Source organism: Austrofundulus limnaeus, unplaced genomic scaffold (genome assembly GCF_001266775.1).
Source record: "Austrofundulus limnaeus strain Quisiro unplaced genomic scaffold, Austrofundulus_limnaeus-1.0 Scaffold28, whole genome shotgun sequence".
NCBI classification, from domain to species: Eukaryota; Metazoa; Chordata; class Actinopteri; order Cyprinodontiformes; family Rivulidae; genus Austrofundulus; species Austrofundulus limnaeus.
Genome location: NW_013952430.1, coordinates 2,067,221 through 2,094,338, shown reverse-complemented (window position 1 = coordinate 2,094,338; position 27,118 = coordinate 2,067,221). Strand labels below are relative to the sequence as shown.

General features: G+C 38.6%; 2 protein-coding genes and 1 long non-coding RNA gene across 4 annotated transcripts in view; 1 reads left to right on the top strand and 2 right to left on the bottom strand.

The window, feature by feature from the left end:
* Positions 1 to 2,528: 2,528 nt before the first annotated feature.
* Positions 2,529 to 7,187, top strand: ppifa (peptidylprolyl isomerase Fa). 2 transcript variants are annotated; one of them, XM_014005104.1, is made up of 6 exons: positions 2,529 to 2,700; positions 2,785 to 2,815; positions 2,906 to 2,994; positions 3,081 to 3,177; positions 3,538 to 3,613; positions 4,376 to 7,187. In XM_014005104.1, exons 1-6 carry the CDS (start codon positions 2,557 to 2,559, stop codon positions 4,509 to 4,511), a joined length of 573 nt encoding a protein of 190 aa, XP_013860558.1. In that variant the 5' UTR covers positions 2,529 to 2,556; the 3' UTR covers positions 4,512 to 7,187. The 2 variants fall into 2 exon arrangements, with proteins under 2 accessions (XP_013860558.1, XP_013860559.1); XM_014005105.1 differs by having other exon boundaries at positions 2,618 to 2,671.
* On the bottom strand, positions 6,072 to 9,199 carry LOC106515346 (uncharacterized). Its single transcript, XR_001309994.1, has 2 exons — positions 9,023 to 9,199; positions 6,072 to 8,557 (listed from the first exon to the last, which is right to left on the bottom strand). It is a non-coding gene; the product is annotated as an uncharacterized LOC106515346 (long non-coding RNA).
* A 4,861-nt stretch (positions 9,200 to 14,060) lies between these two features.
* Positions 14,061 to 27,118, bottom strand: part of zcchc24 (zinc finger, CCHC domain containing 24) — a 44,044-nt gene continuing 30,986 nt past the window's right edge. Inside the window, exons 3-4 of the mRNA XM_014005101.1 lie at positions 18,056 to 18,220; positions 14,061 to 14,909 (exon numbers count right to left, since the gene is read on the bottom strand). Of these exons, the coding sequence (XP_013860555.1) occupies positions 14,796 to 14,909; positions 18,056 to 18,220 (279 nt within the window). The 3' untranslated portion in view covers positions 14,061 to 14,795. The remainder of the gene's footprint in view (positions 14,910 to 18,055; positions 18,221 to 27,118) is intronic.

Here is a 27,118-nt window from a genome sequence, read left to right as displayed (position 1 = left end):
ATGGACACGCTACTCAAGCATCGACAGAGGGATTGAGCACATTATGCAATGTTGTGTGTCTGTGTTTGTTTACATGTCTTTATTGTTTGCTTGTGAGCATATATATGTGAAAGACAAGAGAGAGATGGAAAAAAAGGGAAGAAAAAAACAGCCAGTAGAACAGAGAGAAAGCCGTCTCTCATCTTTTTCCTGTTTTCCTCTTCCTCTTTGAATCCTGCACCATTTTTTTTATCACAAGTGTGCGTGTGTGCCAACAGCTCCTGTTGTCTTTGTCCAATCTAAATGTGCTCCAGCACCTGTCTTTATGTGTATTAGTTCATTTCAACTCCATCCCTATTTACAGTCTGTTATTTTGTGTGTGTTTTTTTAAATCCCCACGAGTCAGATCTTTAGAGTATCAGTAAGGTTTTGTGTGAATTTCATTTTTGTGTAAAAGCATCTTAAGGCTATTTGTGTAAAAAGAAAAAGTGGGGGAAGAACATCTGTCTTTCTACACAACTTCCTTTCATCACGTCGTTGCTGTTGAACTGCATCTTTTTTATGTTTAAAAGGGGGAAAAAACACACAAATCGTGCATGATCCGACCATGTTTCCAGATCTGTTGTGTAAATACCCTTTGTGAGGAAACCTGTACAGTTCTATAACTGTTCATATTCACGGTACTGTGTGTCCGTCCAGGTCTGCACACACTCACACACACACACTGAAAACACACACAGTCCCTGAAATTCAATCCAACATTGTGTGTACAGCTTTCTTTTGTTTGTTTGTTTCCATAGCCCTGTGACAAGTCATCAGCAAAAAAGAGCTGAGTTATTATATTTTATTTAAATATATATGTGTATTTGTAAAAAAACTAAAAAAAACCTCAATTATGTTTTTTGTTCCATTTTTTCCAAATGATTTTATCTCAATTTGTTTATTCAATTAAGAATATGTGGATTTTTTTTCGAATATTTGCAAAGCATCACGTTTTTTTATGATTTGAAGCTGTATTTTTTACAACTTAGTTTGATTAGGTTTACACAGTTTTATGCAGTACAAACAATGCATTTCTAATATTCTGCCTGTTCAGAAAAATCTTCCTGATTTCTGCTCTTTAATCCTTCCAAAGAGCCACGCTTGATGCTCCTTGCTGTCAAAAAAGAATCAGATGTTGTTCATGTTGATTTGTTAAAGACGATGCACTGCCGCACTGGGATGGTTTTCATTCCCTACAAAGTGTGTAAAAATAACCTTTCACAGAATCACAAATGATGCTTATTTTGCAACGCGCTTTGTACTTCCTGGTTGCTGACGTGGGGAAATGAAGTTGGGGAAGAGACGATGGTTAATATTGTAAAATAAAACATTAAAAGTGGGGGACACGGTTGAAAGTGTGGGGGTGGGAGGGGGGGTTGTACATAGTGTAAATGACAAATAGAGACATGTTAACAGAAATGTATTCATTTCCTCCGGTGGGAGTGTGCATAGTGTATTTAGAATTTGTAAAGCTTGCATCCTCCTGTCAGACATTGAGTTGGGAAATACCGTCTGTGTTCGATTGCCTCTCTGACCATGCCTGTTCATTTCTGTAAGATACGTAATGTAACCCCTCTGTTGTAGGGGTGGTTCAAGAAAAGAAAAAAAAAAGATAATTTTGCTCTTCGTAATATCAAATCCTCTGTGTATTTCACTATTACCTGTGTACTTTCTAAAGGTGCTACAAAATAATTACAACCTTTTGAGGTAAAGAATTTGGGACTTGGAGACACCAAGCCTCAGCTGGCTTGTCTCTGAATTTACAGTTTGTACACAAAAAAATACTAAAGAGATTTTGTCAAATTTATAATTTTTATGGAATTTGGCAAATGTGCTATAAAGGTACAATCTGATGTGATTGGCACACGTGACAATTGTCCTATTTGTTTTTTTGTACATTCTGTGTACAATCATTTCATATTCTAAACTGGTCAGAAGAACATTGTGATTTTTAGTCTTGCAAATCTGTATGTAGTTAGATGATGTGACATCCTAATATTTATCTAATAAATATGTATTCAGATGAAACAATACATGGATTTTGTCCTTTTTCCCTCTCGTGAAGTGCGGTTTGTGTACTCCTCAAAATGCTGTAAACCAAATATGTAAAAGGTGCCATAGATCTTGTGAAAATTTGCAGAGAAACTGAAAAAAAATGCTTTATTTAGAGGAGAACGTACACGTGGAGATAATCAAACAAAGATCATCTTATTTTTTAAATGATAAATTTTTCATCTTTAGGTCAAAACTTTAAACTTTATGCACAATCACGGTGTCTTACATTAAAAAAACATACTAAGTTAAGTTTTTATGTGTATTAATCTGGCCAGTTTTCAATAAATTGGTTTAATTGTTAAAAGATCAACTAGAACTTCTAAAAGCCCCGGTTCAAACAAACGCACACCACAAACACAAATAGTTGTGTAGTTTTAATCTCCTGCCACATGGTGTCGCTGTTTAACCCAACGCGGTTCACGTCCCTCTGACGTCAGACGTCAACACGGCAGCGTTCGCGGACGGTAGGTTGTTAAAGCGATGATACAACTAAAGAATCGCTTGAGATATAGCTCGCTGGGTATTTCTACTGCCAGGTTGATCTCCTCCGGACCTGAAAAGAACTCCGTGGTGTTTCTGGACATCGAGGCCGACGGTGAGCCTCTAGGACGGATAACCATCGAGGTAGCCGCTAAAGTAGCCGCTCACTCAGACATTGACAGCGACCTTGAACTCACCATTTTCATCTGTCTGTGTTCTGTCTTACAGCTGAATTCAGATATTGTACCAAAGACCGCAGGTGAAAAATCTCCAACGATGAATATATTGTGTAATATATTTCCGGTTTGTTAAAAATAATAATAATAATAATCCAAGTTTAAATGAACAGAAAACTTCAGAGCTCTGTGCACAGGGGAATATGGCTTTGGATACAGAGGCTGCGTGTTTCACAGAGTTGTCCCGGACTTCATGTGTCAGGTTATGATACACACTCATAAAATGATGTAAAGCGTTGCAGAGGGGCTTATTTTTATTTTTATTTTATTTTATTTTTCCCCACACAGGGAGGAGATTTCACTAACCACGACGGAACAGGAGGGAAGTCGATATACGGGAAGTCATTTAAAGATGAAAACTTCAAATTAAAACACTCCGGACCAGGTAAAAATAAAAAATAAATTGACCCTCTGATTGCGTTCCAACACGTCTCCACTAGATGGCAGTGTCTGATCTCATACAGCAAATCAATAAGACTTCATCCTCGTGATGAGAATGACCTACTTTTTGGAGTCAACATGCACAAATCAAAAGTTTTTTTTTCTTGCTTTTTTATTAATTAATTTTTCTACATGTATTTTTTTTTCTGCGCCTCATTTTGTTTTGTGTCAAAGAAGAGAAACAAGTTTTTGGGAGAACATATTTCTCAATCTGTAATGTGTTTGTTGAGGTGCAGCCAGGCCTAAAAGTCATGAAGTCAGGATTTAACTGAAAATGAACATTAAGGTTTTCGCGTGTGTTCAGGAACGCTGTCGATGGCAAATTCTGGACCAAACACAAACGGCTCGCAGTTCTTCATCTGCACGACTAAAACAGAGTGGTAAAGTGTCACCTGCCTCCATCACAGATCATTATACCTCACTGCTGGACACTGTTGTTTTTGCATGTCTTTGTCTGTTAGCAAAGTATCTCATAAACCACTGGACAGATTTGAATGAAACTCTCAAAAAGTAATTACGGGATGTTTATCTATAACTGATTAAAATTTGGACTCTGTCACATTTAAGTTGGACACCACAGCCAACTCTTCTTAAAAAACACAAAAAAGGCTACAATTCAGTCAATTTTACGGATATTGTGCTAAAATTTGGCGTGATAGTATCTCAGAGTCATCTCCAACATGTGTTTGTGTGCTATTGATTTGCACAATATCTTTGGTTCAAAACCTATTAAATGTTGAAGTCGACACTTTTTGTCTGTTAGCACAATACCTTATGAATCACTTGATGGATTTTAATGTAACTTTCACAAAGTAATCTCTGGATCCTCAACTTCAAGAGATTAACTTTTGGAGGTGGTCCTATTCAAGATGGCCACCACAGCTAACCAAATTTAGCCAACACAAAATAGGCTGCATTTCAGTCCATTTAAAAGATATTAAGCTAAAGTTTGGTATTGTTGTAGCTGAGAGTCATTCACAACACAAGCTCTGAGATGTAATGAGTTTGCGCATAATGCTTTTTGAAGGTTTGACCAAAACGCCTGTAACAAAATGAGAGTTTAAAACACTGCCATGACAGGTTACAGTTTGCCTGAAGGAATATGCTGAGGTTTTTATTTTGTTGTGTTTTGCGTTGGGCAGGCTCGACGGTAAACACGTGGTGTTCGGGCAGGTAAAGAGCGGGATGGACGTGGTCATGAAGATGCAGTCTTTTGGTTTACACGACGGGGGCGTGGTCAAGAAACTAGTCATCGCTGATTGCGGGGAGATCAGATAACTTCTGAAACCAGCTCAGTGTGCAAGAGTCTGAACATTTCCTGTGTCTTCCTTTCCATATCTATGCATGGATCAGTGGCCATAGTAAAATGTGAAATATTTGCACTTTTAAAACCGTTGCATTGTCTGTTTGAAAAGAAATCTGTCCCTGGAGAAAACACGGTTGTAAAGTGTTGAATTATTGGCTCACAGTTATTGCACTTTATTTTATTTTTTTACTATCACACACCTTTTTCAGTTTATTGTGGCTATCCCAGTGTTTTGTCCAGTTTTGGCTTAAAGTTTAACAATTTTTATATTATGTAGAAAAATGTATCTTTTTAATCTTAAATTTTATGCATCATGCCGTTTATTTATTTATTTTTTCTGTTCCACTGCCTGCCAAATAACTGAGCGTTTGAAGGTTTTTTACGAGCTCCGGTTTGAAGACAGGACATTTGCTCTCTTGTGCCACCAGCAAGCCCTGCTGGGTTTTAAAAAACGCTTCCTGGAAACCATCCAGCAGCTTATTTTAGCCCCACGCTCCAGTGCAAAGGACTTCCTGTCCATCAGAGCAGGATGTCACATCCACCTACATGAATCCAGCCAACAGATGATGCACATGTGGCCCTATAGGCTCCGTCAGCGCAGATGATTTAAACTCTGGAAATCCACACAGGAACCTGAAAATGTCTTTAGTTTTGCACGTAGGCTTTTTTTCTTCCATTTTTTTTCTGGTTCTTTCCTGGAAACTCTGAGCATCTTGAAGGGAGCGAGCAGAGGGCCGGGGGGCACGTCCGAAGGCCAAGGAGTGGGTGGTGCTGCTTATCATTCTAATACTTTATGGAGCGCTGTGAAAAGAGGCAGCTCATGCCCCTAAATGAAAGCATATGAGTCCTGACCTTCCATCGTTTGTTTGAATTCTCGGATTACATCGTTGCTATAACGACTTTTTTTTTTTTCAGCTCGCACTCAGTTTGAGCTCGAGATGTTGTAACAAAACTTGATATAATTTGGGTCCACACCCTCTCGTTTGGTTTTAGTTATTTGGACTCCATGTCCAACGCTGTAGCATGGAAACTTGGCCGGAAAACGACAGCGGCGCTGCGGCCAGAGTTACACACGTTAAAAACGACGACATCTTTACTGCTGCTACGAGCTTTTTGTTATAATTTTTTTTTCTTTAAAACGTCTTCGTTCATCAACTGACACTCATGTCAACTGGTGTCCTTTTTTTTATGTTTTGGTGTTTCTGTCCCACAGTTGGGACTGAAAAGTGTTGAAATGAAGGTCTGGCAGCTTTATGTGTTTGTTATCTTTCAGCACGTTCAGGGAATGTGAGGGGGGGGAAATTTTTTTACATGGCTCTCCCTCCCTTCTGTGTTACACAATCTGCATGGATAACCCATTCTTTAATCGTCTGTAGGGTCAGTTTTGTGGGACTTTAAGATTACATTAAAAGATTTACCCTTTAAAAGAAAAACTCCACAGGCAGTGGAGAGAAACACTGAGCAGTTTTTTTGGCTGAAATCAGACAAGAGAGAACAAAACAAATGACGCCACACGTTCTGCGCAGTAATAATTCCATTAAACTTTTTTTTATTATTATTATTATTCACCAAACTCTCAACAGCACTAAAAAGATTTCCCATCTAACAAATAATAAGGCACATTTTGGAATGCCGTTTCATGGACATGAAAAACAGACCTGTGGTGAACTCTCTAAGCCCCGCCCCCTCCCATCCCCACATCTTTGTTTCCCAAAAATCAGTTTGCCTCACGTCTGAGTTCAGTCCAATTCAAACCGTTACACAATTGCAGTAATGCACGACAAACATCTCAAAAGATACACAGAAAGAAAAGAAACTTTCCAACTTGACCACAGAAGTGTTAACATATTACAGTCATATAGGTGTTACTCGTAGGGGGCTACACTCGTAGTAAAATGAAACACTTTTAGGACTAATACAAGCCGCTTATGATGACGTTAAAAAACAATAGCTACTGTAGCCAACTTAAGGATTTAAATAGGTATACATTGCACAAAAAAACAACAAAATATATATCATTCAAACACATGCACATGCAAACTCTAAAACAGTTCTTTGTCACACGCTTTCCTGACAAAAGTATACACGTCCTAATCTACGTCTAACGTTTTAAAATAGTTCCTTGTCAAGGCTGCTTTAGGCAAACTACATCTCACAGTTTAATGTGCAGTGGTGCGGATCCATCACAAGTTATAATAATATAAAAAAAAAGTATTTCTGCATGTTAACACAATATATTTCCTTACTTGTTTACAAAACGAATACATGCGACTGTATGGATGTAAATGGCAGCAAATAGTTAGTCACATAGCAACTAGAAGAAAAAAAAAAGAAACAAAACATGGGTTATTTAACACTGATAATAAAACTGGAAAAATACAATAAATGAGAGGGTATTCATTATGTACCAGTTTTATATATATATATATATTTATATTTATAATACTCTATGTCGACATCAATATTTCCTTCCTTAGTGTAACTGTTGCATATTCTATACAAAAAAAGTGATGGAAAAAAAGTCTTTCCATAAATATTTCTGCAGGATAACCCTTCAGATATTTGTAAAACGAAGACAAAACAACTCCCAGCTTTGATTATTTCTCAGCAATAGGCCCTTCTTCATAGACGAGAGAGAGAGAGAGAGAGAGAGAAAAAAAACCAGCTTTAATATTGCTAACACTGCTGAAAATTATGGCCATCAAATATATACATAAAATGATCTCGGATAGGGAAATAGCTCAAGGCTGCAGATTGCTTTAGAAATTTTAACATCTATGGTGTGTCCCAAAATACACATCTCATTCAAAGAAAAAAAAAAGCAAATTTGAACTGTAAAGGTACAAAAAAGACAAATGTTTAACTCAAGACACAACATTTAGAACTTTGTTTTATGGATTTTCTCAACTCATCTATGAGTTTTGAGTTGCCATTTAAAACAGCTTTGCTGTTCTATTTCTCTGGGTGGAATCCAACTTTTCCTAAACGCTTTAACATGGTTACCTCAGAGTTTATAAGGCATCACTGGTATCTGTTCCTGTTTAAACAGCCACACATATGATGTGGACATAATCCTGTGACACTAACAGAAAGGTGATAACAGTAAGACAAATGGATTTTTCTCAACACTGGCAGACGTAAAATACACAAGTGCCAAATTTGTAAAGGGGCACTCCACAAACATTTAATGGACGGCACTTTAAAAATGTTTCTTTTTTTATTTTGTGTATGTACAGCTGTTAGCCGTAAATGTCTTGCCTGCAGTCAACTCATGGAGGAGTCAAGCTAACAAATCCACAAAGCAGAACCTGGACAACAGTGAATTTCTGCCACAAAAAGCCCAGTTTACACTGCGTCCGATCTCTGCAGTAAAAACATCCATTGCCAATAAGAGCATTTACACTGCATCCGGTCTCCGCAGTAAAAACATCAATTGCCAATAAGAGCATTTACACTGCATCTGATCTCCGCAGTAAAAACATCCATTACCAATAAGAGCATTTACACTGCATCCGGTCTCCGCAGTAAAAACATCAATTGCCAATAAGAGCATTTACACTGCATCCGATCTCTGCAGTAAAAACATCCATTGCCAATAAAAGCATTTACACTGCATCCGATCTCTGCAGTAAAAACATCCATTGCCAATAAGAGCATTTACACTTCATCTGCATGGTGGTGGCGTGAGATTTGATCCTATTTTTATCAAATGGTGGAGCAAATGTGGAGTCAATCTACAAAGATCACACTGCACCAGCAGGAAAAGGAATGAACACGATATCCATATTTTCAATATATTTCACCAAAGGCAGATTCTAGCAACATTGATACATATATGGGTATGCTGTATATGCTGTCAATATTTATCATTCTGTATGAGAAGAGATGGCAACATGAAACAGATGCATACACACACAACGTGTGGGTTTTATTTTTAAAAATTTGTATGCAATGAAAGACAACAGTGATGCTGTTTCAATCGTTTCCATTTAGTCTTCCACAGAATAGAATTACTGACCTACTGATAGAGTTTTATTGGATTTATTAAACTTCTTAAGGTGTTTCAAATAAAGTCTTGAGGTACGTGACAAATTTATTATTCATCATGGCGTGTCCACAGACTGTTTTAAGCAGAGCTAGTAAGACAAAACAAGTCTGTGTTGTTTTTACTATTATTCACATATTAAACCCCAGCAACAAGTGTTTTGATTGGTCCCTATGCCTATGACAAACCACATAACTGATTTCTGATTTGTTGTTAACATTGTATGACCTCATTTTCTACGTGTCTGAATAAAACGACTGTTCACGCCCCCAGAGGGCAGAATTTCTCTGATCTTCACCAAGGCTCTTGAGCTAAGTATCATTGAACTTCTCCTTTGCAAAGTGAATCTATAAATCTTACTGGTCTCTGGTGTCATTGATTAATGTTCGGCCGGGCTTGTGTGGTTTCTTTGAGTTCCTAGGTTAAAAAACCGAACACCTACATATTTTATTTTATTTTATTTTACCGTTATTTAACCAGGCAAATCCCATTGAGATCGCAGATTTCTTTTGCAACGGAGGCCTGGAGGCAGCTTATTGTACATACAGTATCTTTGGAGTGTGGGGGAAACCAGAGTACCCGGAGAAAACCCACGCAAGCACGAGGAGAACATACAACCTCCGCACAGAAAGACCCCAGGTCCGAAGAGGGGATTGAACCCAGGACCTTCTTGCTGTGAGGCGACAGTGCTAACCACTGAGCCGTCGTGCCGATTTACATATTTATCACTGGCTTTACTGCACAATCTCGAATTTCCTGCACGTGCTTCTCAGAGCACCTCTGTGCTTTGCTCCGGAGTGGAGCGGACGCAGTGTAAATGAATGAATGCCTTTATTTGTCATTGTACAGAGCACAACGCAATTTCATTTCAGAACAACCGCATGCAGTGAAATCCGGGGTAAAACAGACCTTAAAAATTTCTTAGCAGCTGTCACTGCTGCAGGGAAGAGCTGCCGTTGTTTTCTTCATCCAAACAGTGTCTGTGCTGCTGAGCATAATTACACACACAGAGGCTGCTGAACATATCCTGCTACCGATCCATTATGGTCTAATCCCAAAACAAAGATACAGGCAGTAAAACTGAATGTGTGTGACGTCAAAGAGTGACCAAACTGCCTTTTCTAGGAAAGGAAGGTATTATGTGCCAGATTATACAGAGGAAGAGTTGTTAAAGAGAAAGAATAACTCCTGGAGGACTCTGCTGATCAAAGCTAGCTAGACAGCAGCCACAGGGCATGCAGTTAGCATAGCAACACAAAATTATTCTGGTAAGAATTTAGCTTTAATTGTCTCATCAAAAAGCCAGCTGTTTATGGTGTAAAACTACATGTTCTCTGCTCAGAACATTTCGATTAGTTTTAGACTGCAGAAATTCACTCTTGAATGAGCTCTGATCTGTTAGGGACTTTATTATAGTTGACACATCCGTGAGAATTTCTCAGATTCCCCAAACTATCCCTGCCTTCATGATTTTCTCAAGCCAAACAATGGAAACAAAAAAACAACAACTTGATGATGCCATAATGGTGTCACATAAATTATCCCAGTTTGAGCTAAGAGACTCATAAAAAACGACGACTGGATCATCATAAATTATATCATTTTAAAACCATTGGCCACACCTGACATTTATAGGGTTCGAGTGAACATCACCAAGAACAGGTGGGATTCATCCTTTTGGTCAGTTCCCATTTATAGGTGGTCTGCCCTTTAAATGCAAATGACCACATGCTTTCTTTATCCTGGGTTACGATGAAAAGACCACCTAAATACGTCCTTAACTGGCATCGGCTGTGTAAGCTCCACGTTTCTAGCCTATGAGTCAGGTGGACTGTTGCCTGTAGCTGGTTAAAATGACTGCAGACAAACAGAAATTATGTAGGTATTTGTTTGCGTTTAAGGCCGGCAAGTGAGGTTGTATAATGTTTTATTGCCAGTTATTACCTAGTGTACTTTGATCTATACATATGTGATTGAATCACCCAAAACACAAGTTAATGTCAGGGGTGACTTCAACTTTAACCAACCAAGGTGGTTTATGAAAGATGTCATTAAGGCACTATAAGAAATACTTTAAGTCTCCATTAGCAATCTCAGGCTCCGACAAATACACTCCTGATCGAAATTTTAAGACCAGTCAAAAAAGTGCAAGAATTTGCATTTTGCACTATTGGATCTTAAGAAGGTTCTAAGTAGAGCTTCACAATGTTAAAAGAAGAAATCAGTGCAAGAGACAAGAACTTTTGAGCAGGGAATTGTCTGAAAGCTGCATTTACACTCAAACATGATTTTTTCAGCTGATCAAAAGTTTAAGACCATTGCTCAAAAAAAACAACAACCTGAAAACCCCCAAAACAGAAATCAAAGTGTCAAAAAATGGACTCAGTAATGAGTAGCTCCACCATTCTTGTTGATGACTTCAAACAATGGTTTAGGCATGCTTGATGCCAGTGCTTCCAGGAGGCTAGTGGGAACGTTGCTCCAAGTGTTGAAGATGGCTTCATGAAGGGCATCCACTGTCTGGAACTGATGTCCATTTTTGTAAACTTCCCTTGCCATCCATCCCCAAATGTTCTCAGTTGGGTTTAGATACGGGGAACAAGAAGAAAGGAAGAAAAAAAAAAAGTTATTTTTTTTTTAGAACTCCTTTGTCAGGCGGGCGCATTGTCCTGTTGAAAAACCCAATCATTACCACACAGACGAGGGCCCTCAGTCATGAGGGATGCCCGCTGCAACATCTCCACATAGCCAGCTGCTGTTTGACGCCCCTGCACAACCTGAAGCTCCATTGTTCCATTGAAGGAAAACACACCCCAAATCATGATGGCGCCCCCACCACTGTGCCGTGTAGAAAACATCTCAGGTGGGATCTCCTTGTCATGCCAGTAACGTTGGAAGCCATCAGGACCATCAAGGTTACATTTTTTCTCATCAGAGAAGACAACTTTGTTCCACCTTTCAGTGTCCCATGTTTGGTGCACCCTTGCAAAGTCCAAACGGGCAGTTTTGTGGCGTTGAAGAAGACATGGCCTTTGAAGACGTTTTTTGTTTCTGAAGCCCTTCTCTCACAGATGCCGTCTGATGGTTACTGGGCGGCAGTCAGCACCAGTAATGGCCTTAATTTGGGTAGAGGATCGTCCCGTGTCTTGACAGACAGCCAATCGGATCCTGTGGCTCAGAGCTGGTGAAATGTTTTTGGGTCTACCACTTGACTTTTTTGTTCCGTAACCCTCAGGATCATTTAAAAAATGCAAAATGACTGTCTTACTGCGTCCAACTTCAGCAGCGATGGCCCGTTGTGAGAGGCCTTGCTTATGCAGCTCAACAATCCTACCACGTTCAAAGTCAGTGAGCTTTTTTACTTTTGCCATCAGGAGGTCTTGACAGTGTAAAGACTTGACAGAAAATGACATGGAATCCAGATTTTTGCACAGCTTTTGGCTTTTAAAGACTATGGTCTTAAACTTTTGATCAGCTGAAAAAATCATGTTTGAGTGTAAATGCAGTTTTCAGAAAATTCCCTGCTCAAAAGTTCTTGTCTCTTGCACTGATTTCTTCTTTTAACATTGTGAAGCTCTACTTAGAACCTTCTTAAGATCCAATAGTGCAAAATGCAAATTCTTGCACTTTTTTGACTGGTCTTAAGATTTTGATCAGGAGTGTACATAAAGGTTTATAAGGCATTTGATTCACGCATCTTTAGTGTTGAGCCTCCAAGTGGAACAGTAGAAATAAATCACAGGAGTGCCCTTAAAACAGCTGGTTACATTTCAACATGCTGTAATGCACCATACGGCTCCGAACACATCAAGTAATCATGTACTTTTTGACAAAACCCTACAGTTTCCTGGGGGGAAAAAACGTATCTACAACAGAAAACTAATGAAACGTCCACACAATCTCAAAAAAGGTCCAAAATCTCAAAAATCAGCTTCATTCTGTGGCGACAATCCACTAAGAAATCCCATCTTTGTTGATATTCCATGACAACGGACCGCAGTAGGATTGTTATTGGCAGCTGGAAACGCTGGTTCAGCTTTCAGCTCAGCAGACGGCATCAAAGCAGAGCTCTATCATACCAGCTCGACCACTAATAGAGGAGCTAAATCATTTTCTTGTCCTTTGTCACATCTTGAGCCTACATTAAACGTTCTATGCATCTCAGTTACCACATGCACATACTCTGCTCCTCCTCTGAGCTATTCAACATATCAGAAACTTTACATCGACACTTTAAATCTGCACACTTGACATTCTGTAAGGCACATAAAGTATGTTACAGTATAAAATATAATCAACCTGCTTGGTAAATGCTTTAAATACAGTACGTATGAAAGTTCACAAGTTGTATAAAAAGGATCTTTAAAAAGGCAAATTTCATTATCTCTAAGTTAAAATCATTTCAGCTGTAGTGCTTAAGAAATTTACAATGATGTACATAAACACAAAGTGTCTACTTCTTCCATATTTCTCATTTTGAATTTGTTTAGTGGGCACCATAAAAACTTACTGTAGGCATACTCAATTAACCATCATTTTTAGTTTATCTACAATTCCTCAGAATCACGTTCACAAACCAGACTTTCTATACAAAATTTATTTCTTTCACTTAACAAACCTGAAAGCTAAATCTCCACAGTTTCTTCAAGCTTACCCTCCGTTAAACACTCCTCACGTTGCAGTGAGCTGCTGGACATTAACTGGAAGGTGGCACTTCATGGAAATTTTTTTATTTTACTTTTAACTCTGCCAGAAATCCTCAAATGATTTTCTATCACTTTACATACTCGTCAAAACCTGATTAGGTTTAACATTAATAATTGAACTTTTCATATGTTAAAGGCCCTGTCACACTGTTATGTTTAAGACAACTTATGCCGACATCTGCAAATTTTGCCCAACATGCTGTGCTGAGAATAAAGTCATAATAATTCAAGAATAAAGTCATTGTATTACCAGAATAAACTTACAAGACTTTATTCTTGTAATATTATGACTTTATTCTTGTAATTAAATATAATAATAATGTCTAAGTCTGGCCCTAATACTCAGTTGTAGATTTTGGTCAATAATTTTAACTACATGTTGCTATTTGTAGGTTTCTAAACTTTTATTTCACAGCTAGTGCTGATCTTTGTTTCTTCATTCTACTCTTTGCACTGAAAACAGATCAAACACCTGCTGCACATAGATATTGATTTTACAAACAGAATGTTTACTATAAAAATACCATGCAGCTGTTACCCTGTAGCATAGTTTTTCTTGGTTGACCCTTACTTTTGGTGTAATCTACAGTAACACAATTTAGGAAAATTGCATATTTGTAAAGCAACAAAATACTAAAGAGCTTAACGTAGTTGTTGCTGTCAACTTTTTTGTCTAATTTCAACTGAGGAACTACTCTCTGCAACTGAACCTACAGTAGTTTCTGGATACACATGGAAGCAGTAACACAATAATGTGATATACAAACATAGAAACAAAAAAAATATTAATGTCCCAGTTAAAATTTAAATTGCACACGAGACAAAGAGAAAATAAATATGCCAAATGTAAGCTAGGGATGTATGGCACTTTATCCCTCAGTTAATTCACAGTTAATAAAATGTGCTGCTGTCCCCATTACGGCTCGACACCAAAGGCCTCCATTTACATCATCTCATTGTTAGTCGCCCTGACTAAACGTTGATCACATCCCACACTTTACTTGGCAGGAAATTGGAAAGCAGATCTCTGTAAACACGAAGCCAACAAACCCCAAAGTGAGGTATTTGACGCTAAACTTGTCAGTGACACCAAAAATACACACTTGGTGCTGATTCATTTGTACAATAATTTGCTCTCGTTAAACAAACAGTTGGAGTAAGGCATTTTCTAATACGCGCAAATTTAGCTACATTTTGCCTTTGATGCAAAGCACATAAAGTGATTGATCCTGAATACATGCAGCTTCTCTAATTTCTGCTCAGAGACAGAAACATTGACAGAAAGGTGTAAGGACCCATTGATGTGGTGGGAAAGGAAGGCATCAAACAAACAAACAAACAAAAAGAGGATTAGAGCTACTATCTGTAGGTACAAAGAGGACACAGAGAGGACGACCTGGTCAGGACAGGGCTGAGGAAACCCCGGATGTGAACTGGGCACCCATGATGCCAGGCAACATGACTTGTGACGCCTAAAGTTCTTCTCTCCCTCTGGGTGGAGATGATTATTGCACACGGCGGCAGTAGTAGCCCAGGACTTTACATTTCTCACACAGGTGTTGGGGGTGCTCCTTACTCTGGTCAGACACATCCAGACCATCCGGCTTTTCTAAAGGTCGCTGCAGAAAACAAACAGAGCGCCAATCAATGAGTCATGCTAAAACTTGGAAAAAACAAGCAGCATACTGTAAACCTCTGAGTTTTGCAAGCAGTTGATTTGGCAGCAAGTTTAGCTCTGGTATACGCCAAGCTAATCTGGCCTTCAATTCTACTTAAACCCTTTTCCCAGACCAGACAGGCACTAAACACAATTAGCTTCAGGAATATGGCAGCGCACCGTCAGTTGTGGAAACATTTCAGTCCACTTTACCAACACTACTAAAGAAAACGATCCTTTAGTTAGAATTTGATTGTGATGACCTGTGTGGAAATATCACCACTGGGTTTCTTGGAATCATTATCAGGTACAAAAGGAACATTTCTGAGCCAGCGCAGTTGGAGGTCATTTTAATAGTCCATCTGGAAATTTTTACTTCTATCTTTTTGTTAAATAAATAAATAAATAAATAAATAAATAAATAAATAAATAAACTATTTATTCCGAGTGGTTGAACTGAAGGAAATCAGGTTACCATGGGCCATCACAATATCGGGCGTTCACTAATGAGTCTGCCAGCAAACACTGAGACTTTACAATTACAGTGTCAAAGACATCAGGTCCTTAAAGGGATGCACGATTAGTTGTAACATTAGACTTTATTTGATAAACGTTTATTTTAACTGTAAAATAAAGACTGTAAAAATACTGTAGGATGTTCAGTTTTTATCATTTTTAAACCAAAATTTAAAAAATATATTGCACGGACGGGGCCATTTTATTTGCATGCAAAGCATTCTGGGTAAATGATGACGTGGATAGGTCCTCGGTGTGAGCGAGCTATATCCACCCTGAAGGTTAATCTTAGACAATATCTGACGATCGACTCTTAAATGAAACCAGAGAGCGTTGACAGAGAGGAGAAGGTAGAAATGACTCAGCCTGTAACTGAAAATATGGATGGAGGACAACAGAGCTGCTTCATGGAAGAAGAACCTCAGCTTAGCCTGTTAGCCTTTAGCGTTAGCCCCGACACTATCACCATATATATGTATTAGCTCAACGCTACACATTCTCCTCTCATCACTGAGATGAGAGGAGACACATGACAGAGAGGGGAACACAAAAATGACTCAGGCTGTAACTGAAAATATGGATGGAGGACCTCAGTTTAGCTTGTTTGCTGCACTAGCGCGGAGCTAATACATATAAGACAAAAATATAGCGTGAGGGCTAGCGCTAAGGTTAACAGGCTAAGCTGAGGTTCTTCTTCCATGAAGCAGCTCTGTTGTCCTCCATCCATATTTTCAGTTMCAGGCTGAGTCATTTCTACCTTCTCCTCTCTGTCAACGCTCTCTGGTTTCATTTAAAAGAGTCGATCATCAGATATTGTCCAAGATTAACCTTCAGGGTGGATATAGCTCGCTAGCAGCCTGACCTATCCACATCATCATTTACCCAGAATGCTCTGCGTGTAAATAAAATGGCTCTGTCCGTGTTAAAATACATTTTCATAAATTTACAAAACTAAACAGCCTACAGTATTTTTACAGTCTATATTTTACAGTTAAAATATGTTTATCAAATAAAATCTAATGTTACAACTAATCAGGGATCCCTTTAAGGAAGACTGGAAAATCTGATCTATGTATTCTGGCATCCTCTCAATGGTAACTGTGTTAAAAGGCCCTGTGGTGGAGTTGGGCTATGATGGAACTGAAAAAAGAGCATTTCCACAGAGGTAAAGGTGTGTGTTTTCAGTTTTCTCTGTTCTTTATTTGATTTTTAATATTTAATTGTTATTAGACTCCAAAACATTGCATGATTCACAAATAAAAGCAAAATATAGCTCCTTATTTTGGCTTTGTCTCTCTAAAGTCGCCTTCCCTATGAGCAACCTTTTTCCACATTGGCAGTGTTTCGTGAAGGTTGAGGTGGAAACATCAAAGTGGAGGACCACTGTCTGCTGTGACCACAACTTCCATCCCTAGACCTCGGCCCAAAACTCTAAATCAGAACTGGTAGTGATTCAAATTTTCCAGCACAGAATTGGGAACCCCTTCAAGTCGCCGATAGGGGGAACAGATTTAGCCAAATGAAAGTGAGATTGATTTCCGACTGGGAGATTAGAAATTAGATGATGCAACAACATACGAGCAATTTCCTGTGCAGTATATTTTATACCATACTTTATAATGACAGTGGGCAAAGAGGTTGGTGGTTGTTTTTAACTATATTGGGAAAGGAAAGTATGTTAGGTGGGTGATGTAAGAAAATCTGGTTGCATGTCTGTAGTTCTGACAGAAATAAGTTACTCAGCACTGAATCTAATGGAAATTAATGAGCCAAGCTGAAAAATACTTGATAGCAGTTTTAATGCAGAGAGTTAGTGTTATTCATCTCACAGTGATAGTACTTTACAAATTATTAAGTGAAAAAAAAATTGCATTCACTTGTGTTTGTTGGGTAATGTCCCTTTCCTGATCCAGTTCATGCAAGTGTTAACAGAGTGGGTTCAGATCTGGTGTTCAGAGAACAAGAAGCGCCTCAAGCAGTGGACCTAATTCTGTTTCACAAAGTGGACTTGGAAGAATGTAGAAAAGCGTACATATTAAAAGATGTAGTGTTAGGGATAAATATATCTCCAGTTGATAAACAATGGATTCTTTCTCCATGTTTGTCCTCGACGAGTTCGGAGAAACATCTTCAAAATGAGGCTGAACATTTATTTAGCACGCTTATTGTCATCTCATGAGCGTCGTTTAGAAAGGCACACCATGCTTAAAACGATTTCACGCTTTCTTATTTAACAAGAGAGGAAGTTGTGCAGCTGTACATGCGTCGGTGTCTGCAGAGTAACCACAAGTACCTGTAAACCATTAAAAAAAGGACATTTTTGTTTAGTTTTGATAATAGCATTTAGTAAATAAGACTCTACGTTTATGGGTCAGGAAATGTTACTTGTTTCTTTAATGCTGGTTTATTGCCACATAATCATAAGCAGAGTAAACCTTATTTCATTTTAATGAGGCCATCTGGAGTTTAGTCAAAACAAGATGCAAAAACCAGAGTCTGAATACAGTTAAATTTCACAAACAAGTTAGTGTCAGAAATGGTTTATTTAACAGCCAATCCTTAAAAAATGTTACATTACTCCAGCTGAGGTACCTGTTTGTGTGGATACACGTTGATGTGGCATTTGATACATTCTTGTCCCATGTTGGCCCAGGAGTTTCCACTCATCCACTTCCTCTTACACTTGGGACACTTGTACTCTCCAAAGCATCGTTTTTTCCCCTGGTACGGTGTCAGTCCTTCACCTTTAGGTCTGGCCTACAAAAATAAAATAAAATAGAAAATAAAAAATGTACATATGAGAATGTTATTTAGTTTGCTTAATCAAATATACAATATTTTACACAAGAATGGTGAGTGTTTTTCTATCGATGCAGAGGGACATTTTTAAATCACACTCTTCCACTAAGCTGGACAATAAAAAAAGAGAGAGACAGCAGGGTGTTTCCATCCCTGTCATGCTGATGTATCCAGCTTCATCACACAGTCCACTCCTACACAGTTTTGGCTCAACGTGAGGTTGTGTAAATGTCGTTTACTTCCATTGCAGCTGTGTTAAATTACTCCTCTGATTCTCGTGAGGGGGATGATTACAAACAGTCAGTCGGCCGTGAAAAAAGCATGAGCCTGAGGGTGATACTGTTGAGGAGGTGCCTCCTCTATGACTTCATGTTGGCAACTTTGTTTGGGCCACTTTAATATATGGAAAGGAGACACTCCCCCTGCAAATGAACAAATGCACAGCTGATGTCTCAGTCTGCCAAAACAAACCCAAATTCATCTGGAATTGTAAATTTATCCGAGTGTGTCATTGTCAAGTTTAAAACGGAAAGTCATCCCCGAACGTGTACTCAAGTGATAGCTATCAGAAAATGTAAACGCAGTTTGAAGACACCTTAAAAAGGTTTTTGCACGGATGAAAATCAGATAAGGCAGAAAGAAGTCGTGCACAGCATGCACGCAACTCACCAGAAAGTCAAGACAAAGTGACCACTCTTGACTCCATCTGCAAAATTGTTTTCATAAAAATGTCAACACTGGATGCAGATTTTGGATGGACTAGTTGTGGGGGGAGATTAAATTGAGAAAAAGGGGTAGAGTTTGTATCCCTGGTCTCCCTTTACTCTGCCCCAGCCTGGGCATGAGTAATGGGAACTTAAATCTGATGCATCTGGAGCTTTCCAAACAGACGTCAGCACTGTGCATTAGAACCAGTGAGCCAGGACGAAGTGCGTACAGCCGTGTTTCAATCCAGCACCTCAACAGAATGACCTCAACCCTACTGTCAGCTCTGCATATTCAACTGCGACAGCATGCAGGCTGGAAACACTCACTCCTGCTGAACAAAAACGTATCACACTATATACACTGTGTTGTCTTAATGCAGTCATTTAGTCATCCTGAAGACAATGCCATGGCAACACTTGGTTTGGAAAATCTCCTACAAATGATCTGGTTATTATACAATCCAACTATAAACAGGCTGCCATTTTCACTTAGGAAAACCAAAATAAAGCACATTCTGCAAAGTAACCTGACAGAAACTTAACGATTTTGGGTTGAAACTTTTCAAATGAGTTTAAACTTAACATATTCATTTTTGTTATAATTTCCCAATACAGCTGTTTGTTTCAATGTTTATATATATATATATATATATATATTTAAATCTCCCTGACACTGCAGCCAGGACTCAGCAGGCCAGAAACAGCACTCCTCCATCTCATGACCATTCCTCTCTTGCTTCATGCTGTTTCCAGTGTCCGACCTTGGCCTTTTGGCTGAACATCACACTCTGTCTTCAGCTGAGTGCTTTCAGACTATAGCTGTGTGATCGAACCAAGGGTGCTTTTAACTGAGCGCTGAATATATTGGATGCAAAACTGAGAATAAAAAGATGCAGTACTGACAGATTGGGTATGTTATAGACTGAAACTTGTTTTATTAGTGACTTTCTGTCAATAAAATATAGAGCCTGTGGGAGTGTCCCATTCAGGCAGGTGACTGTCTACAGACACACACAACCGTCTCATTTCAGTAATGACCAAAACAGTTGGCCAGGAGTTAAACAAACAAGCAAAGAGCCACAACCAAACACAACCAATGACAGTCAGAAGCCTGTAATTTACCATGACACAAAAAGCTTGATTCTTGTTGCTACAACACAAGCGGCAGAAGCATGAACCCAATCACCTTGGGTCAGAACAAAACTAAAACATATACTTTACTTTTTTGCTTATCTGCAAAATGTCATTTTTTAAATAATCTACGATGAGAAGGTGCTATTAAAATGTGACAAGCAACCAGAACACAATAAGGAAAATATTTTACACCTATACCAAAAAAACAACTATTGCCACAGTTTATACTTTATTCTTGGAGGTCAGTTTATTTTACAGAAAGAAATTATAATAAAAATGCATAAAAATGCATATTTGATGCAAAACATAAGACATGTTTACTTTTTGTTGGAAACAATGACAAAAATTAAAATTACTGTAAACTGTGCAACAACTGGACTTTTATTCTGAAGTTTGAAGATGTTTCGCTTCCTATCCAGGAGGCTCTCTCAGTGTCCAGTTGTTTTGCTTTTAACTTTTTTCTGTTTCATCATAACCTGGATGACTGAGAATCTTCATCGGCAGTAACCTGTGCAGTTCAATGGTTAGTAAAGATCCCTCTGGGTCAAAGATCACAGCTGTAAATTTACTCCAAAACAAAAGTGGCACAAAGCCTTAGTAATTGAATAAATGAAAATAGGATTAAACAAAGAAACTAAACATGAAACTTTGAACTCTGGATTATACCATTTACAACTGAAATGAATAAAAATCTAATTAAAGCAATAACCTTGTTCATAAAGGTTATCCAAAGATACATGGAGCAGCTAACTTGTAAGCTAAAGTTTTGTTTAAGTTTCACACAATTTCACGAAGCTTTTGTTGACCAACTCACAGATATTAAGATAAACAACAGAAAAGTGGAAACAAAGCGGTGGAAAACTTGTGAATTTCCTGCAAAAACACTGCAGGTTTTTTATTTGGACATTTGCAGCCATAAATCTAAGTATTGCACTTAAAATGTGGTCAGCTGCTATGAGGCCATTGCAACACACACTGCCTCTCTTGGAGGTTTCGGACAACGAGCAAGTTTAGGCCCTGAAGTCACGAACTTTACAGACGCAGCTGGTATTGCGCATTCCAATGGGCTCCCAAACATGTGGGAAACAATGCCACAGTAACATCTGGACCACTGTGCCACCACAGCTGACAGAGAGAGGCTGGGACTGCACAACAAATCAGAACTACAGGCAGCTGCTAATGGAGCCAAGCATCTCAAACACATGAAAGCACCGTCATTCTGTTTATATCGATGCAGGGAGTTACAAATCAAAACTCTTAGCTGAGTAAATGTTTTAGTTGGGCTCGATTTCCTGAAAAAAAATAACCCCTTAAAGCAACATTTACAAACAGTACTCCGATGTACAATGACCAATTTGCTGGAACTGCGTCATCCCACCACGGAGCACTCTGGAGATGGGTCTCGATGGGAAAATCTTTTGTTTCTTTCTTTTCTCTACAAATAAAATACTTCAAGCTTAAGGTAGAAGTTAAATGGACATATCTGAACAATTTAGAGTATTTTATCTCTGTCGAGTGGGAGAGCATTGCAAAACAGTTGTTGATTGGTGTGGCAGAAGGTGGCTAGAATTTCATTTTTTTTACTGTGCTAAGTGTTTGTTTAAGCCTCAAGGCTAGAACCCTGAGTTTAAGTAAGATAAGGGTCAGTAAGTGTATGGAGGACAGCTTACCACAGCTTCCTCTGGTCCAGATAACTATGGGCAATACTAATATCACCCAAATGCATTCACACTTTGGGTCAGTGGACTGTTAATCCGAGCATTTGTACTACACACTCACAGAGGCCGTGTAAACATGGTCACACACGGGCACAAGCTCACGTTCTCCTAATGTCCCCTTCAAAACCTAAACTCACTGAACAAAATCCACATCCACAGGTTTTCGTGCACTCTCGAGACATAATTGGAATGTCTCGGTCCACAGTTTCCGGCATCACTCCCACTCTTTTTCACCCTTCCGCGAGTACACAGGTCATTCCTTGGCTTGTATCGCAGAATTAATGAGCTCGCAAACTACACTAAATAGGATAAACAGAGCTAGGCTAGAGGCAGTAAAACAAACAGGGAGACAAGAATGAGACACGAGATTAAGACTGGGAAGAGTTGGAAATAAACCAGCTTTCTGCTCCTTTAAAATTCTAGGAAAAAGAAATTAAGACTACGCACAAATGCACAATGAGAAAAGGGAAAGATTAACTCAACAAGCACAACCAAACTCCTCAAGTGCGGCAAGGGAAACGGAAGAAAAAGAGAGAGAGAAGGAGGAGGAAATCTAAAACCCAAAGCAGATGGCCTCTATAGGGGCAGAATACTGAGAGATGTCGTAAAAATTGTAGCTCTGCTTTCAATTAGGCCTTACATTTCAGAGACACAGAAAGAAAGAGGTGGGGGGATAAAACAGCGTTAACAAACTGCTGTAGTTCTGGCCACAACTATAGTGGCCTGAACTTATTATGTGAAGGAATGCAGAGAGACAGAAACAGTTGACCAAAGAATATGTTCATGGGTCCAACATGTTCAAATAAAACACCATTAGGAATCTGAAACATGTGCACAATCATATGGTACACCACTGAATTAAAAAAAAGTGTAGAAATGAGTTATCCCAGTCTAGACAACACCCAGGTAATGCTGCAAAACAGATTAAAAAGGCATGCAGTTCAGACATTTGACCCTAAAATTAATCTTGTGCCACAAAACCATCTTGAAGTTTTACTCCACTGTAACTTTTAAAGGCATTTTCTGTGACGGACCACTGGAAAAATGCTGTCCAAACCACTGTCTGAGGCCTAAAGGTGAAGTTGCATCGTTGATGTCATACCAGGCAAAAGGCAATGGCCAGTGGATAGACACTAGACTGCAGACTCCCAGACACTTCTCCAAAAACCAAACCTTTAATGCTCTAGAAACAGGATGGGCTGGCCTTGATTTATTATTAGATGTTTGGTCCAAACCAAAGGGGGATCTTTTTAGAGATTGCTACTTTCAAGGTTTTGGATTATCTTTCATACTTTCACAATATATTGGAGATGACATCTACATTTGTCAGTGTGATCAGTTTATTGGAAGAAATACTCATTAACCTCCTTGTTATATGTATGTGTCTGCACATGTTCTTTTAAAGCTTGCGATTGACCTCCATAGGTGGTTGGTAGTTTGCCAAGTACAACCCAGGATAGGAGTGCCCTGGCTCAGTTCCCAGATTTCTATTAATAGAGAAAGGTATTATGTAATAATAACATAAAGTCCCTTAATCTGATACATTTATGTTATTAATTCCATAAATATTACAAAAAGAAGTGATTAGTTCTTAGTTATCAAACTGACAAAAAAAACAGCTGATAATCATTATGAGCATAAACATTTAAACATTTGACGTGAACAAACACTCATACAATTGGGAAGCAGAGTTTATGATAATGTGAAATTCTTGAACATCTTATTCACACACCATGAAAACTGTTCCAAATGCTTGGCTCCTTGCACTGACACTCTGTTACATTCATACTGATTTTTTTTTTTCTTAAAAAAAAACCTTTAACTGACCTACAGCCCTGAACTTAAACTTACTGACATCTTATCTTGACAGCGTGCTGCTTTTTCCAGTCCACTGTTTGTGTGTAAAAGAGAGAATTGGCTTTTTTTTTTTCAAATCTAATAAATTATTTTTGGTATTCAGATCTGATATTTATGTATGTATAGTATACCATATCATTTTTGTTTATAAAGCACTTAAAACAGCACAAGGCCAACCACAGTGCTGTACAATAAAACAGACACATTGAGGATATAGAGCAAGTTACCTAAGTTACACAGTGAGGTCAAGAACCAACTCACTCAAGAGTTAAAGGGAATAGTGTGTTTTGAAGACTGAGAGAGAAGGAGATTGTCTAACATTTAGTGGCAAGTCATTCCACTATTTTTACAACAGAGAAGGATCTATCCCCTCTGAGTTTGACTCACGAGTTTGAGACCATCAAAAGTATCTGATCAGACAACCTAAGAGAGTACAGTCAGGGGACATCTGGATGCATTAGATCAGAGAGGTAAAAGGGGGCAGGGTTGTTGAGACAGTTAAAAACATATAAGATGACCCTAAAGTGAATTTGGAAGTGAACCGGAAGGCAGTGAAGAGAAGCTAAAACTGAAGTAATGTGCTCTCTTTTGCCTGTGACAGTTAAAAACCAGGCCACATGTTCTGCACCAGTTGTAAACTGGCAATAGAGTTCTGGCTATTTCCATAAAGAAACGCTTTGCAGTTATCGAGCCTGGATGTTATGAATGCATAAATCACTGTCTCAAGATTTCTTTTAGACAGAATGGGCTTCAAATTGGACAGTTTCCTCAACTGAAAGAATCAGGATTTAATGGTTGAGTTTACATGACTGTTTAATTTCAAGGATCCATTTTTACTCCTAAATTGGTGACAATCTGTTTCTCAAACAGAGCCAGAGAGGAAAGGTTTATGCAGAGGTTCCTTTTGGTGTCATTAGGTGGAAACAACATGGCATACGTTTTATTCTCATTAAAATTTAAGAAGTTTAAAGGCATCCAACTTCTAATGTCAGCCAGATAATCAAGGAGAGGTTGGATAAAGGCTGTGTCTCAATTCATGGGCTGGGTCCTCATAGGCCACATCCTTGCTGGGCCAGGTAGGATACTCAAAACTGCTGCGAAATGAGACGGTCTAGCCTTCACCTGATGTTGGCTTCACGTGGGTTTGCGTGACCATGTGCTCCCCCGTTACCATTGTGATCACTTTCATGTCGGACTTAAAATGCTTCGGGACGTGTTTACACGTCTTTTTACTGGAAGAATAAATTCACAGTTAAAAAGGTAAACGTAAATAAAGAAAACAATAATTTGGGTTCAGCTCCAGTATCTACAACGGAGATAACACATATTTTTTATTATTATTATTGCGAAAATAAAGTCATAATATGCGAATAAAGTTGTAATATTATGAGAATAAAGTCAGTGCTTGGTGACCTTAAGAATGCTGGAACAATTTATTCATTTAGTAGAATGCTTAAAAGGTTTTTTAATGAGATATGAACAAAGATTTGGTTGATATTTGCATTTTTGTTGTGAAGTTATTTTAAATTATATTGTGTATTAAGTTGAGTTTTATTATTTGTATGTTGTACGTTTTTTAGATACATATTTTTTATTGGGGCAGATGTAAGATTTTATTCATCTTTCTGCTCCTTTTCATTTGAATATGTTGTGATCGTGTTTTTTTACACAACGTTGTCTAATTATGTGTTTGTTTCTATTATTATTTGTTTTTTCTTTTTGTTTATTTATTTTTTGTTATTTGTTTGCTGAATTAAATAAAGTTATTTTTCCCCTCATACCTTCTGTGTACAGCCAGGTGTTTCTCTGTGTTTATAAAGTAGTCTGTGATGACCTGGATCACTGTTAGATTAATGAGCTTTCTTCCAACTTAACTACATGACGACTAAATCTGTCAATGCATCTATTAATTACAGCTTCAGTTTATCATATAGTCGTTTGCACAATTTCCATCCTGCTACTGATAATTGGGTGCTAAAAGATAATTATTTATTTATAAACAATAAAGAACAACTTGACAACATCCTCATTTTAATGCAGTGATGACTGCATGCTTTTTCACGTAAAGGCTAGGATATTAAGAGTTTTTTCTTGTAGTATGACTTTAATCTCGTAATATTAYGATTTTATTCTCRTAATGTTATGATTTTATTCTTATAATACTTTATTCTCGTAACTTGTAGTTGCATTTTCTTTTATTTAATATCTTATTGCAGCATAAATTTCATCAGCTAAGTTGCTAAACTAACTTTTAAAAAACAAATCCTTCGGTCTGTGGTGAATTTCCAAACTGAGCCGGCACGTTAAAAAAATAAAAACACCACCTTCTTCTCATTTCTCAGGTTATTTTGCTGCCGGCGCATTGAATCCTGGGATATCCTCGGCTGGTAAGGATACATGGATGCATCCTCGGATTTCGACAGGAAGTAGGACGCATTCCTCGGCTGCATGATGAGGAGCCTTCGAATTGGGACAGTCCTCCGCGCGGGGCAATGACATATGCGGCCGACAAATGCGCACTCACGAGGACCCAGCCCCTGAATTGAGACACAGCCTTAAGAGTGTGGACCAGCATGCTTCATATGGTGGGGTATGAGGGTCAAAATTAAGACTATTGCACAACCAGCAGTTGCTACATCCTTGTTGCAGGAGGCTATATCTATTCCTAAGCCAGCTACTGATCTGATAAATTACAACTCAATGTAGAAAGCCTAATTTAATACTCTGTTAAAAACTGTAAAAGGCCCCAACTTGATAGTTCTGGCCTTTCTCATAATTCAGCTAAAGAGAAAAATGAAAGCAGTGCTGTGAACCAACAGACAAGGGAAAACGCAGCTGCTAATTCCAGTTGTAACTAAAGCTGCCTGCTTCACACTAATATGTTTTATGTTTAATATTTCTGCTTGAAGTCATGTTGAACAGTAAATTCTGTCTAAGGAACACCTGTCAGCGCATGTCGCTTATGGGTTTTGTATGTCAACCATTTTTCTTGAGAATGTTTTCTTTATTCAGATAAATTTGTCAGTAGGTGAGCAGTCTAAGCATGCTAGTTGCTAGCCTCTCCAATGCTAATACCAGATTATCTATGCTAGTCGCTAGCCTCTCCGATGCTAACGCAAATGAATAGTCTTCTTCTCATTTACTAGCGCCAGCCTCTTACTTACCGAGGCCAGCTGCTCAGCTATCGGTGCCGGCCTATCATTAAAGTGTAACTTACCCCCCTGTGAAAAGATAACTCCGCCCCAAGGCGAAATTTGAAAAATGCATCAAAGTGGGTAGGGGAGGGGGTGTGGGTGGAGGAAGGGGGGTTAGAGAGCGGAGGTGTGGCCAGGTCGAGAGAACATGACAGGCAGCTAGCATTAGCATAATTGCATAATTGATGCTACATGGAAAGTGACCACAGTATCGCAGACAGTTACATCTCTGAACGTCTGAGGTGG

Coding starts and splice junctions, on each gene's coding strand:
- ppifa (XM_014005104.1), top strand. CDS start 2,557: ATGATACAACTAAAGAATCGCTTGAGATATAGCTCGCTGGGTATTTCT. Junction 2,701..2,784: donor TAGGACGGATAACCATCGAG/GTAGCCGCTAAA, acceptor TCTGTCTTACAG/CTGAATTCAGATATTGTACC. Junction 3,614..4,375: donor TGCACGACTAAAACAGAGTG/GTAAAGTGTCAC, acceptor TGCGTTGGGCAG/GCTCGACGGTAAACACGTGG.